The sequence below is a fragment of the Miniopterus schreibersii genome (genome assembly GCF_964146895.1).
Source record: "Miniopterus schreibersii genome assembly, chromosome: 12".
In the NCBI taxonomy this organism is placed as follows: domain Eukaryota; kingdom Metazoa; phylum Chordata; class Mammalia; order Chiroptera; family Miniopteridae; genus Miniopterus; species Miniopterus schreibersii.
Window position 1 is genome coordinate 47,319,233 of NC_138112.1, and position 14,184 is coordinate 47,333,416.

Genomic DNA, 14,184 nt, shown 5'->3' on the forward strand with positions numbered 1-14,184 from the left:
ATGTGGGCTCCAGATTCCGTGACAAGGGTCAGTATTAAAGGGTTGTTTGGAGCGGCCCATACTGGTCCAGGTCAAGGTGTCCCTGATAGGGATCGGGGGCGTCTTGGTTCACTAGAGGATAAGACCGTCCCCAGTTTGAAGAGAGAAGGGCGGGTGCAGACGCCCCTCTCACCTCAGTCTGACCCGGGGACGCTGGTCTAGATGTCTCCCGGAGACCTCTCCCATCTAGTGGCGCTCCCCGAAAGTGAAGCGTCGGCGGGTTCCCTGGGAGCTGCAGGAGCCATGCGGGGCGGGCGCCCCCAGCGCCGGGGTTGAGGGAGGCCCAGCTCCGCGCGGGGCTGGGAGGGGGCGCGGAATCAGGGCTTTTTAGGACCCAGCGCGGCGCCTCCCTCCGGGGGCGAGTGCGGCTGCGCGCGCCGTGTGCCTGTGTCCGGAGAGCGGCGGGCTGGACGCGGACCGCGCGAGCGAGCGAGCGAGCAGGAGAGCCGAGCGGCACCCGGGCGGCAGCAGCGTCGCGGCGGCGGCGGCCGCTCCGCGCCTCACCTCCCCGGCCTCTCCTGGCCTCGCGACGCCCCGACCCGCCACCCCCGCCTCCCGGGCCCGACCACCGTAGCCCCCTCGCTTCGGCCAGCAGCGCCAACCGCCTGCCTGAAGGAGGGCGCGGAGCGCGGCGCGCGGAGGCACCGGAGCCCGTGCCCGCCGGCCCCGCCGACCGAATCTAGCCGGGAGAGCCCCTGCCGGGCCCCACACAGCTCCGCAACAGTCTGGGAGCTGTCCCTTCAGCACCGCACCCGGAGCGGGAGCCTGAGTCCGAGCGCAGCCCAGCGGAACCCCAGCTGGAGCCGGAGCGCACCGAGCGCGGCGCTCCACGGCGGCAGCCGCACCGAGCAGCGTTCCGGCGCCCCTGTCCGGGGGGCCCTCCATCTCCTCCAAGAGGCGGGGAGAAGGAGCGAGCAGGGAGGGCGGCCGGGCAGGCGCGCCCGCCGCCGGGGGGAGCAGGCAGCTAGGCAAGGAAAGAAGGAGGGGGCCCGAGCCCGCCCTGCGCCCCGAGCTGCAGCCTCGCCACGCAAGGAAGGAAGGCAGCGGGCATCCATCTCCCCCGCGTCAAGAGCGCGCTGAGGCGACCACCGCACAACAGAGCGCGAATTTCCCGGCCCCCTCTCCACCCTCCTCCTTCCGGGGGCTGGTCTATCTGTCTGGTCCTGGGAGCAGCTGACCTTACCCCCAAAAGCTTTGTGTCGCTTTGTACATTTTCCCGCTGAGATGGGGACGGGAGCCCGGTCCCCCCACCCTCTTTTCCCCCCTCCCGGGGCTCGCCGCTGAGCGCCGCCCCCCTCCCTGCCTCCTCCTTCCCTCTCTCCCGCCCTTCTTTCCTCCTCTGCCTCCTCCGCAGCCAGACCAGCTCCCTCCTACATCTGGCGCCTAGAGACCCTTGGGATCCCGCGCACACTCACTGCCCTGGACCGGCACCCGACAGAAATCGCCCTGAGGGGCTTGGGTCGCTCTTGGGATTGCCAGAGCCGCTGTCCTCTGTCCCCCCCGACGGCTGGGGGGAGGGGGGAGGAGGCCGCGCGCCCCCCTCCCCGGCGCCAACACCCCCTGGCGGCCGCTCCCATGGGTGTCCCTGGGCCGCGCCATGCCTAAGGGGGCGCCGCGATGGGCCAAGGGGACGAGAGCGAGCGCATCGTGATCAACGTGGGCGGCACGCGCCACCAGACGTACCGCTCGACGCTGCGCACGCTGCCCGGCACGCGGCTCGCCTGGCTGGCGGAGCCCGACGCCCACAGCCACTTCGACTATGACCCCCGCGCCGACGAGTTCTTTTTCGACCGCCACCCCGGCGTCTTCGCGCACATTCTGAACTACTACCGCACAGGCAAGCTGCACTGCCCGGCCGACGTGTGCGGGCCGCTCTACGAGGAGGAGCTGGCCTTCTGGGGCATTGACGAGACCGACGTGGAGCCCTGCTGCTGGATGACTTACCGCCAGCACCGGGACGCCGAGGAGGCGCTGGACAGCTTCGGCGGTGCGCCCCTGGACAACAGCGCCGACGACGGGGACGCCGACGGCCCTGGAGACTCGGGCGACGGCGAGGACGAGCTGGAGATGACCAAGCGCCTGGCGCTCAGTGACTCCCCCGATGGACGGACGGGCGGCTTCTGGCGCCGCTGGCAGCCCCGCATCTGGGCGCTCTTCGAGGACCCCTACTCCTCCCGCTATGCCAGGGTAAGCGACAAGTCGGCCGTCAGAGAAGAGGGGGAGGGGTGGGGCGGATGCGAGAACTGGCACCTAGGGAGTCAGATGAAAGGGGGCGCGTGGTGTGTGTGTGTGTGTGTGTGTGTGTGTGTGTGTGTGTGTGTGTAAGAGAGAGGCTGTGATTTTTTCAAGGGTGACTAGTTTTTGTGTATGTAAGGTCTGTTTGTATTTCCAGATTTAATATGTATGAGCGAGTATGAATGGGTATGTTTGTGTGTGTGAGTAGATTGTGTGTGCATATTTATGTAACTGTGGTGGTGTATATTTGGGCGGGTAAAGAATGTAGTGAGAATGAGTGAGCATGTGCATATGTTTGAGTGTGTAGGAGCGCCTGTGCATGCATGTTTGTGTCTTTGCAGGTGTGCACTGTGAAGGTCTGATTTGCCCTTTGGATTCTGGTGTGGGGAGGGAAGCTGGGCACCCTTCCTCCTTCCCAGGTAAGGGCATCTGGAGCAAGCCAAGGCCCACGGACAAGAGCCTGAGGCCTGGGTCTGTTGCTTGAGATGCCCCCCCCCCCCCAGGGAGCAGCCTCCGGCCATTCTGAGGAGGTGGTCCAGGGGGATCTTTATGGCTAATTACTAGCTTGGTAGTTGTGTAGGGCTCAGCTATGGGGAGGTGGCTGTGATTCTTCTGAAACCTGCTCCTGGGAACAGAGCCTGTCCTTCCTCGTCAAAAGGGCAGGGTATTGGAGGGGGCCACTGGGTTTGGACCTGTCAGGAGCAGAGAGGGGGTCAAAGGGGGAACTTAGAGGGAGAAAGTCAGTGAGAGGTGGGTGTGTCTTCACCCGCCACTCCCCTTTCCTGACAGCAGTTTATTACAGGGGAGGAAGGGCACCCTGTTCCTGACCTTGGCCCTTCAGGTGGCCTCTCTGGATCAGTTTCCTCATCTGTAAAATAGGAGAGGGAGTTCTGGTGAATTCTAAGGGTTTTTGCTACTTAACTAAGCCCAAAACTGGGCAGCCAGTAGCAGCTTAGTACTACTTGCTGGTAGCAGCCACCTACTTTGGAAGAGATACCCCTTGCTTTCACTGAATTCTGTCCTAGAGGCCTAAATGGAGCCTAAGGCATGAAGGAGAGGGTCACAGTTAGTAATTTAGAGCAGAGCCCCACCCCCATCCATAGCTGCCACCCCCCACCCCCTACTGGGCTAACCTCTGCCTCTGCCCACTGTCCTTTACTGCTCCACAAGCCTTCCCTCCTGCCCACTAGAACCTGGGGGCAAAGATGGGGCAGGGAAGGGGGCAGGAGTGTCTGCCGAGCTGCTGAGGATCAGTGTGGGAAGGGGACTTGGGGGCATTGAGGTGTCCACAGGTGGAAAAAAGCTGTGTTTAGGCGCAGGCCTGGTAGATTTGTGACTGAGATAAAACACTCAGTGTTTCAGCATCCTTTAAGGAGGGGGCAGCAGGTCAAAGTGTTATACATTAAGTCTTAGAATAGGTGTGTATGGGGGTGAGGTTACTAGGGAGAGAGCCAAACTCCCGCTTTTGCCACTGAGGACCCTGCCCAAGGTCACCCAGGGAGCTAGAGACTAAGCAGGACTAGAACCAGGTCTCCTGGGACCTCATCCTCCTCAGAGTTGGCCACCTTGGGCTCAGCTTCAGGGCTCTGACGTATGTCTCTGAGTTTCAGAATAGGCAGGGGTCATTTGAGGCAGGTTCGAGCCCCTTCCCCTGTCCATCTTTTCCCACTGAACATTCCTAGTCTGTAGGGTGGCCATCACCCAATGCAGTTAAATCGGCTGGTTAGGGTGGTTTGGAATCTCGTTGGCGTACAAAACCTTATAGAAAAGTCCTGATTCTATCAAGTGTCCATTGAAGAACAGACTCGGAGGGAAAAGCTGGGCAGTAGAGGGGGATGGAGGTAAGTTAGAAGGTGCCCCCACACGAGTCTATCAATGCTACCTTCTTTCCCCAGGAGCCACAACAGAGTCATTTCAACTTCCTTGGGTGACAGATGAGGACACTGGGGCCCACAGGGGGAGGGACCTGCCCAAGGGCACACAGAACTGAGGGCAGAGCCTGGATTAGAACCCAGACTTCCTGCTGCCCTCTGGCAGGCCTAGCTGCATTGCGCTGCCTCTCTGCGGCTCATCTGCGCAGGGACCAGCCGGCTGCCCTCCCTCCCCCCCTCCATCTTTGCTCAGCCACTGCTGCTGTCACCTTTGTTTACCCCTCCCCCACAAGGGCCCCAGGCCTCCTCAGATTGGTGGGATTTAAATTTTTCTTGTAGATTCTAGACCAGAATCCTGTATGTGTGTAACATTTTGTATGTGTGTGTGTGTGAAAGAAAAGCTGCATGTGTGAGAGAATTTGTGTGAAAGAGATTCTATGTGGCTGTGAGAGACTTTTCATGTGTGTGAGAAAGACTGTGGGAGAATAAAAATATGTGTGAGACTCGGGTGTGGTGGTGCGTGTGTGGTGAAACTGGCTGTGACATCCTGCGTCTCTATCAGGGAAATTCTGTGTGAGTGTGAGAGACAGATTGTGTGTGTTTTGAGAGATGGACTTCGTGTGTGAGAGTGAGACTGCGTGGGGGAAAGTGTGTATGAGGAAAAGAGACTATATGTGTAAGAGAGATGCTGCATGTGTGTGTATGGGGATATGTGCATGTGTGTATGTATGTGAGAGATTCTTGGGAGAGGTGTGAAAGACTTGAGGTCAGTAGGAGTGCATTGGTGTGTGAGGCTGTACATGTGTGTGCATGTGTGTATGTGTAAGGCTGTGTGGGGAGTGGGGAATGCTATGTATGATATAGACTGTGTGTGAAAAACTGTCAGTGTTGCTTTGTGTGCTTGTATGTGAGATGTGAGAGACCCTGTGTTGCCTGGGCCTGAGTGAGCCTTGAGGAAGATGAAACTCCAGACCATCTTCGTGCCTGCTGCCTCGACCTCCTGGGACCTCTGGGCTGCCTTAGTGAGCGGCTCTGCTTCTCATTTCCCGTCCTCAATAGAAATACTCTGTAGCCCTGGCCAGCTGTCGATGCGTGGACGGGTGATGAGGCCACCTCATCCAGGCCTTAGTGTTGGCTCTGGAATATAGAGGCTACTTAGCGGGGGTGGGAGGTCACATCTGAGCTTTCAGGGGTGACAGTGCTAGCTGGAGCAACTGGTTCCCTGGCCTTTCTCTCCTGTGGTTTTCTGGGCACCCAGGCTGAGGGGGTGAGGAGGGGAGCTGGGACACGATGAGCCCAGCTTGTATTCTGGGGTGATGGGTCGTGCACCAGGCACACACAAGCAAAGGATGATGACACTGCGTGGTAAGGGCTGTGAAGGGGCTTCCTGGGACTGTGAGAGTAAGAACTGTCCCAGAGCAGGTGATGCTGGGGGAAGCTTTGAGGGAAAGTAGGAATTAGCCAGGCAGATGGCAGGGAACAGCAGTCCTAGCAGGCAAAGCTGTGGGAGGTGTGGGAGCAGGCAGGACTGTGTTGGGGTGGCCTGGGGCAGCCATGACTTGAAACCTGCCCTCCTCTCTTCCTTGGGGGCCGCCGGTACAGGTCTGAGGCCCTTGGCTTTTATCTATGAATTGCATGTTGTCATCAGGAACATTGTTCTGTGTCAGGTCAGAGCCATCGGTGGTCCCTGTGCTAGAAAGTATTGTCATGTGTGTGTGTGTGTGTGTGTTGACATGTGTCCCCCAGAGTCACTTGTCCTTCCAAAATGACAAGCAAGTGCCAGTGGAAGCCCCACCTCCATCTACCCCACTGCCCACCCCTCCTCCAGGTCTTTGTCGCTCTGTCTTGTCCCCACCTCCATGGGATCTGATGTAGTCTGACGCTTCCTCCACCTTCTGGGAAGGAAATTCACCTGGTGGCTGGGATGAAGAGCCCAGCCAGAGACTTCTGTTTCTCCCTTGGATCCCAGCTGACACGGGGCTCTTGGAGCCTTGGCTTGGCATGCAGAGGGATTGGGGACAGAGCTGCTACCAGGGCCTTCCTAGGCAGCTTGCCCCCTCACCTCATAGCCCACTTCCCCAGGTCAGGAGACCCATGAGCAGTGGCGAAGGGGCTGGGTGCGTTCCCTTCCCAGCCACCCCAAGGGCCCCCTGCGCAGTGTATCCTCCATTCAGTATTCTTCTCTTTCCCATGATGCTCTTACAGGTGTCCTTGTGTCTTTGAATGGTACCTCCAACCTCCTCCCTCATCGCCCCTCCTAGTAAAGAAGGGCTCAAACCCAGCATCTCCTACTCTCTGCCTCTCAGCCTCTTCACCTCTAAAATGGGCATAATGCTAGAGCTCACCTCAGAGGGCTGATGGGAAGATTAACTGAGGTAATATGTGGAGAGCCCCAAGGCATGCAGTAAGTGCTTGATAAATACTGACTGCTGTTATTACTCCTATTGGGTGTATTATCATTTTACTTCATGACTCTCTAGACTCCATCCTTTGCCTTCTGTCTCCATGTCCATCCTCCAGCTTCAAGCCACCACTGTTTCCTGCAGGCCAACTTCTCCAACAGCTCCCTTACTGCTCTCCCACCTCCAGTACCTCCAGTTCATTCTCCACTTCACGGAGGTCTCTTCAACTCACAAATCTGACAGCTCACCTTCTTGCCTGCTTAACACCCTTCAGTGCCTCCCCAGCCTGCCTCTCCAGTCTCTGACCTGGCTTTCCTCATCACTCACTGAGCTCCGGCCACCCTGGCCTCATTTCAGTTTTTTGCATGTGCCGGGTCTGCCTGCCTCAGGGCCTTTGCATATGCTATTCCTTCTGGAGCACTCTTTCCTCCTAGTTTGCCCCTCTTCATCCTCCACGCCCTGCTTCAAACATCACTTCCTTGGTGATGAGTGATGCCTTCTCAGACTCCACAGGCCAGGTCAGGATTCAGAACCAGAATCCTTCCCTTCAGAGAAGCTCTCTGATTTGTAGTAAAATGTTTGTTAGCAGCCTTGCTTGATTCAGGTTTGTCTCCCACTCCAGATGCTAAGCTTCTTATATAAGCAATATAATAGAAGCTATCATTATGACAGATGAGGAAGCTGAGGCCCAGAGAGGAGTGCTTTACCCAAGGTCACATGTGAGCAGGTTATTTGGGGGGCTGGCTCAGAAACCCAGGTCTCTAATTCTCTACTCAGTAGCCTGGGAACCCCCATCCACCTTGAGACACCTCAGGGAATGTTTGGAGTCTGGTGCTCTGGGGGTAGGAATTTGTGCTCCCTAACTCTGGGCAGGAGGTCTGGCATCTGCCAGAAGCTTTGGAGATTAGCTCCAGCCTCCCATTGTCATCTCAGTGGTGAGGGAGCAGGCCTGGTGGGGACCCATTTCAAGGCCTGCTGCCTGAGCCAGAGATCTCAGGAACTTCCAAGACAGCTGAATATAGTGCTACGCTATTCTGAGCAGTCCCATGACCAGTGTATTTGCTCTGGACCAAAAGGTCAGGTCCTCAAGCCACTGCCTCCCGTCAGCCCTCAGGCCAGCCTGGCTACCACCCTTGCCTGAGCTTCCCTTCCCTGGGTGCAGGCTCAGAAGAAGAGTGGGGTCTAAGAAGTTTCAGGGACTCTTGGCTGCCCAGTCCTTATTCAATAAGGGAAACGCTTGGGTGGGGGGGGTACCACCTTCCGCATGCATGGGACTATTGGAGCAGGTGGGTGCTCCCGGGCCACCTCTAGCCACTATCCTCAGTAGGCTCAGAGAGGGAAAGACACTTGTCCAAGACCACACAGGGAATCAGTGAGACTCAAACTCACACCCATGCCTCTTGGCCCAGGGTCTGGCCATTTGCATTTCTTTTGGCTCTCAGTTTTTAAAGAACACCAAAGCTCACCTGTGCTGTTCTCTTACTACTCCCTGTATTTCCCCCACTGAGAGAGGGAGAATAAGCAGCTGCCTGCCCTCCCACCTCTCTTCCCCACTCCACCCTCAGGGCCCAGCACAGCTAGTTGAGACCTCCAGAGATCGGCCAAAATCCTACTCTTATCATTCCCCAAGCAGGGTTTTCCAGAACCCCCTTCCTTTCTTGAATCATAATACTAACGGCTACTGTTTACCAAAGCACTTAATATGTATCAGAAATCTTAGGGTTTAATTTACATATTCTCATTTACTTCTCACAAAACCCTTGTGGAACCGTATTATTTTTAGCATGCCAGTGTCACAGAGGAGGCTGGTGAGTCTCAGAGAAGTTGAGTAACTTATCCAAGGTCACTTAGCTGACGAGCGGTAGAGCCAGCGTTCAGACTTGGGTCTGCCTGACACCGGAGCTCTGCCATAACCACTGCTCAGTACTGTCTCCTGGTGCTTCCAGGGATGGTGGGGTCTGTGGCTTGCTGTGGGCCCAGGCTGGGTGCTTACCTGGTTCCCTCCCTCCTCCACCAAATACTCTGTCCTAACAAGTTACCAGGGAACCTGCTCAGCCATTTCTGGCCCCTGAACAATGGCAAGTGAGGGTTCAGCCTGGAGGTGCTAAGAAAATGCTCTGGCAACCCCCAGAGAGACAGTTTTCAGAAGGTGCCTTAACTGCCCCCAGCTGCAGGCTCCACATGGCCTGCAGGGAGATGGCAGAGAGCTTGGGGAGGATTATAAGTTATCCTGCCTGAGGCGACGTATGGTAGCAATGCTGGCTCCTCCTCAGCTCGGCATTCAAGGCCTTCTACTCTGGAAACTGCCATGTTTCTTGCTGCTCCTTTCTGCCAAGCTCCTCCCTGGCCTCCTCATCTTCAGCCCTAGCTCTCCTTCCTCATCCTCAGTCCAGCTCTTCTCTAGGGCTCATGTGAGCTGTTCTGGTGCTGATGATACCAAGTGGTAGGAGCCCAGGGCAAGGGGCTCTGAAGAGCTTCCTCCTACACTCGTTCAGGCTCCCTCAGCCTGCTGTCATTCATTCATTCAAGGCATAGTAATCACGCTCTGCTTGGGGTCTGTTCTGGTGCTGGGCCCCTAGGAGCCATCAGTGGCACAGTAGACTCACCTAGCCTTTTCACAGGCACAGGCCCTGGGGGTACCACCTCTTTTGGGTGTGTTTGCTCAGGCCCAATGGGTGGCACCTGTTGCCCTCTCTCCCAGGCCCTTCTCTTGGCTGTCCTCCCTGTGAGAGTTGCAGAAAGGTGCACTCCGAGAGGAGATACCCAGCCAGGCTGTAGGGCTGGAGCAGGGTAGGGCGCTAGCTTTGATGGGTAGGGACACTGGGAGAGGGGAGCAGTGAGCTGCTGCTGTGCTGGATGGGGCTGGGGAAGGGGTGTTTGCAATGGCTGCTACGGGGGCTGCAGGGGAGGTTGCTGGAGAACTCCCCGGCTGACTCTTAGATTACTTGGGATGCTTCAAAAAAGGTCAGGTTCCTGGGCTCTGTCTAGCAAGAATTTGATTCTTAGATCTTAGGGTCAGGTCAGGATGTTTCCACTCCCAGGTGATGCTGATGCTCAGAGAGCGAGGGTCTGCAGTGGGGCATGGGGGCTCATGCTACTCAATGTGGTCCTCTGACCACAGTATCATCACCTGAGCAATTGTTAGAAAATAAGAGTTTAGCAACCACCCCATACCTGCTCATTCAGAATTTGCATTTTAACAGGAGTCCCAGATGAGTCATACACACGTTAGAGTCTGAGAAACGCTGATGTGGGCAACAGTTCGTAGTCAAGGGGAAGTGTCAGGGTGCAGAGAGGCCTGGACGGGCGCATCCAGGGTGGCAGAGCTTCACGGTGATTCTCACCTTTCCTGGTGCCCAAGATATTGGTGTCAGGGTGATGGGCCTGGGTGTGAGGCCCCAGCTCAGTAAATGGCAACTGCGTCCAGTTGCTCAGACTAGAAACTTTGCCATCACCTTGGACTTCTCTCTTTCCCTCACACTTCAGCAAATCCTGTTGTCTTCACTTTGAAAACATACCCAGAACCCAACTGTGTCTCACCACCTTCACTGCTACCTTCCTGACTGAAGTTGCATCTTCTATCCCCTGGATTGCTGCAAGTGATCCTCCCTGCCACCATGGTAAAATGCTAGTCAGACCGAGCCACCTTGCTCTGTCTCGCTCAGGGAGGAGCCCAAGTCCCTATGAGGGTTATAAGGAACTCCCTACGACCTCCAGGTGAGTTCCTACCTCCCACCAATCCCTCTGCCCTCCTGCCTCTCTCCTCCAGCTCATTTTGGCCCCCTTGGTTCCCACCAGCACCCTGTTTGTGCCTCTGCCTCAGGACCTGTGCTCTTGCCGCTCCTTCCCAGGCAGAGCGCTTCTCCTCTGATTCCTCCCTCACCTCCTGCAGGTCTGCACTCATGTCCTTGTCTCAGGTCTCACCCTGCCATTCCCTCCCCCTTCCAGGCTTCCCTGTTTTCTCTTTGGCATTTACTGCCATCTACCTATATTATCCTTATTTACCTTGTTTCTTGTCTGTTTCCCCCACTAGAATGTAGGTTCCACAAAGGCAGGGATTTTTGTCTCTTACCCATTGTTAGATGCTTGGAACCTAGAACAGGGTCTGGCACATAGTGGGTGCTAGATAAATATTGATTGAAAGAATGGGTGAGGAGCCACAGTTCCAGACATAGGTCCAACATTGGCTCAACACCTTTGGGCCTGTTACTGGCTGGCCCCCTTCCTTGCCTCACCTGGAAACACGATCCCTCCATCTCACACACCTGCAGGCACCATGGAGAGGCAAAGTCTGCTGAGGCAGTCCTGGGAGTGCTGGGGTTCCCTAGCCAGGGTCCCACCTGCCATTGCCCAGGGCTAGATGAGGCTCTTCACATGCTGGCCCCTCCGTCTCCCCAAACCCTTCCTTCATGCGACATCAGCCCAACCATTATGAACCACCACAGCTCAGAGCTAACAAGCTGTTTTCTAAAACCAGACTGCATAAGCTGTTAGGATGGTGACATTTCAGGGACACTGAAGTCCCAGGTCCACTTGGTCCAGACTAACACTAAAGGCCAACTCCCTTTGGACTCTGTTTCCCCAATGGCCAGGCAGGCTCTCTTCTCCCCCTCCCTGTCCACTTCCCTCCCTCCCCTGTTCCCTCCCATCGGCTCCTTTCCTCTCTCAGCTGTGTTGGTGAGAAGTTCTAGGCATTAGTTACTGGCTTTCAACATGGATTCTATCCCTCGAAGGCCTAGCATACTTCTTGTCCCAAATCCCCCTGCATTGAGCCTTTGTTATGTCTTTAGTAGTAAGTGGGTGGGCTTCATGGCCAGCCTGCACTTCCTGGCTACCTCACTTGGCAATACGACCTGGAGCCTTGTTCTCTCCCCAAAGCACGGCATCTTAAGCCAGGAGGCCTGCGCTTGAATCCCAGCTCCACCACTTTCCAGCTGTGTGACTTTGGTCAAGTTCCCTGACCTCTCTGTGCATCAAGAGAGGGATATTAACAGCACCTGACTCATAAGGAAGTCGTGGGGATTGACTATGTTAAGCACTTAGCCTAGAACGCTGAACATAATAAGTACTTAATTACCACAGGTTCCGTTATTGTCTTTTTATCAGCATTTGGCTATAAAACATCCAAACAAACTTGTTCCCTGTCTATTTCCTTCTTTCAGCAATTGACTCTCCCTTCAAGTGCCTCTCTAGGGGTCACCTCACCTACCTTGGCCCTGAGGATACCTCCTTCCAGAGTCTACCTCCTAGAGGCCAGATTTCAGGGGTGTCACCCTGGGAGGCAGGCCTGGATTCTGCCACAAACCTGCTGTGTGTCCTGGGCAGGTCACGGTCCCCTCTGAGCTTCAGTCTTCCATCTGTTGTAATTGGCCACTCATCTGTGCTCTGCCTCCCCCTGCCCAGCAGTATTGGGGAGTGAGAGAGATGAATGGTGGAACTTTCACCTACAGGTGGAGAGGGAGGGAGGGCCGTTGATACCAGGCTGTGTTGGGAGCCAAGCACAGGGAACTGAGATGTTGACAAGTGTGCCAGGATGGTGAATCTGGCAGGCAGGGACATGCATCACAACTCAGGATTAAAACATTTCCTCTTTACAGTGGATGCTTGGGCACAGGGAGCAGGGGCAGAAGGGCCAGGCAGGGCCCAGGAGCTGCTGGAGGCCAGGGGCTAGGGCCTGGGGCTCCTATTGGTGCCAGTGGGTGGTACCCACTTTGGGGCTGGGCTGCCCTGCCACACCGACGCCAGGCTGGATGGGGACAAGCTAATATTAGCTGGGGTGGCCCCAGACAGCTGAGCTCAGGGGGCTGCAGGGGCCAGCCTTCCTGGGCCCAGGCTCAGATGCTGTTTCAGCCTGGGCCATGGCAGCCGAAGGCAACTTTCTCAAGCCTGTGAGGACCTCAGATGCCCCTTCCACCTGGCACAACCCAGACCCTGCTGGCCTAGCAGCCCTGATCCTGCTTCACCCAGGCTCTGGCTCCAGCCCTTGAACCCCTGGCCTACTGTCCATGATGTGACCCCCCCTTTGCCTCTTTCCTTCCCCATTCACAGTGCAGAAAGGGACTTCTCTCCCTACTCCTCTACTCTGTACATAAAGACAGTCTGTGTAGGTCCCCTGCCAGAGACAGCTGTTAGGACTCATTCATTCAAAAAAAATTTATTGAGCACTTACTAGGTAACAGGCACTGCTCTAGGAGCTGGGAATGGAGTAAGGAATGAAACAGTCAAAAATACCTGCCCTCAACAAGCTTATATTCCCATGCAAGGAGAAACAAATGGATACGTGGAATAATAGTGTGTCAGATGGTGAGAAGGGCCATGGAGAAAGAAATATAATGGAGGTAAGGCCCAGGAAACACGGGAGGTGGTAACTTCAACTAGGCAGGGAAGGCCTTCCTGAGCAGGTGATGTTTCAGCCAAGACTTGAAGAGGTGAGGGAGGGAGACATGTGACATCTGGGGAACACAGGAAACAACTTGCCCTGAGCAGATGCATCCCTGGGGTTGAAGACACAGCGAGAAGCCAATGTCAGGGTCAGGCTTAGAGAGCCAGAAGACAGTACCAGGTCAGAAATAGCAGAGCTCCTCACAGTTCCACTGGGCTCCCAACAGTGGGCCTGCCTCTGCCGGGCCTGCCCTCAGGCTCCCTCGGTGTGTCGCCGCAGTGTTTGGCTGTGCTCGTATCTGCACTGCTGTCCCCTCCCCTCCCATGGCCTCAGGGGTTGCACAGTCTGGACCTCCAGGCCGCTGGACCTCAGAGAGGGGGTTCCTGCCTCACATAACAGGGGACCTCTGTGACAGAGGTCCTCCCTAAAGGTCATCTGTGCCCAGGAAGAGAAGGTGGGACCACTCATGGCTGCCACACACTAAGGGATGAGTTGTTCCCTGAAGGCAGTGTGGAGCTGGAGAGAAGTCGGTGGGGGAGCCAGAGGTGAGGGGCCCTTCCAGACTAAGTCCTGTGAGCAATTTTTATTCATATAGCCCTCGATGGCTGCTCACCTGGCTCTCATTCCAGGTGTGTTGAGAGAAGATGGTTAGCATAGTGGTGATGGGCAGATGGGAGCCAAACTGCCAAGGTCCATGCCTGGCTGTGCTGATTGCTAGCTGTGTGACCTCTGCGAGCGTCAGCCACCTGGGCTCTGAGGGGGGCATAACAAGAGTCCCCACATTAAGAGGCTGCTGTGAGACCACATGAAATAAGCTACAGGAAGCTCTCAGCACAGTACATGGCACAGCACAGCGTTCCAGTCAGGCACCTCTGTCATTCTCACCTTTGGCAACGAGGCCTCTTTCTAGGATGCTCTGCACACACCGGCCTCCTCCCCTGGGGGGTTCTGAGAATATGAACCTAACATCTACAGGAAGGCTTCTGTGACCGGGGAGGCTTCAGCAGTTCCCCAGGGAGCTTCTCTACCCCGGCAAGAGGTAGAATGGGAAAGTGTGACTCCCTTGGGGCTTGTCACTAGGGCAGGACTATGAACATGTTTAGACCCCAGCCTCCCACCAGAGCCAGCATCTTACCACTTAGAGATTAATGTTTTATGCTCAACCTCAGGGGCTCTCTGAGCAGCTGTGAGGAACACAGTCACCTGCTGGGCCACCTCGAGCCAGGCAGAGCCCTGGGCTGAGGGCCAGAGGCTG

At 56.3% G+C, this 14,184-nt stretch overlaps 1 protein-coding gene across 3 annotated transcripts in view; it reads left to right on the top strand.

Moving 5' to 3' along the window:
• The first annotated feature begins 393 nt into the window (after positions 1-393).
• The window catches only part of KCNC1 (potassium voltage-gated channel subfamily C member 1), a 42,243-nt gene continuing 28,452 nt past the window's right edge, over positions 394-14,184 (top strand). For 2 of the 3 annotated variants that reach the window (XR_014000027.1, XM_081154310.1), the window contains exon 1: positions 416-2,226. Coding sequence is in view for 2 of the 3 variants with exons in the window: in XM_081154310.1 (XP_081010436.1) it covers positions 1,657-2,226 (570 nt within the window). In the remaining variant the exon portion in view is untranslated. Of the gene's footprint in view, positions 2,227-14,184 lie in introns of all 3 variants that reach the window. The other variant, XM_081154311.1, reaches the window with a different exon arrangement.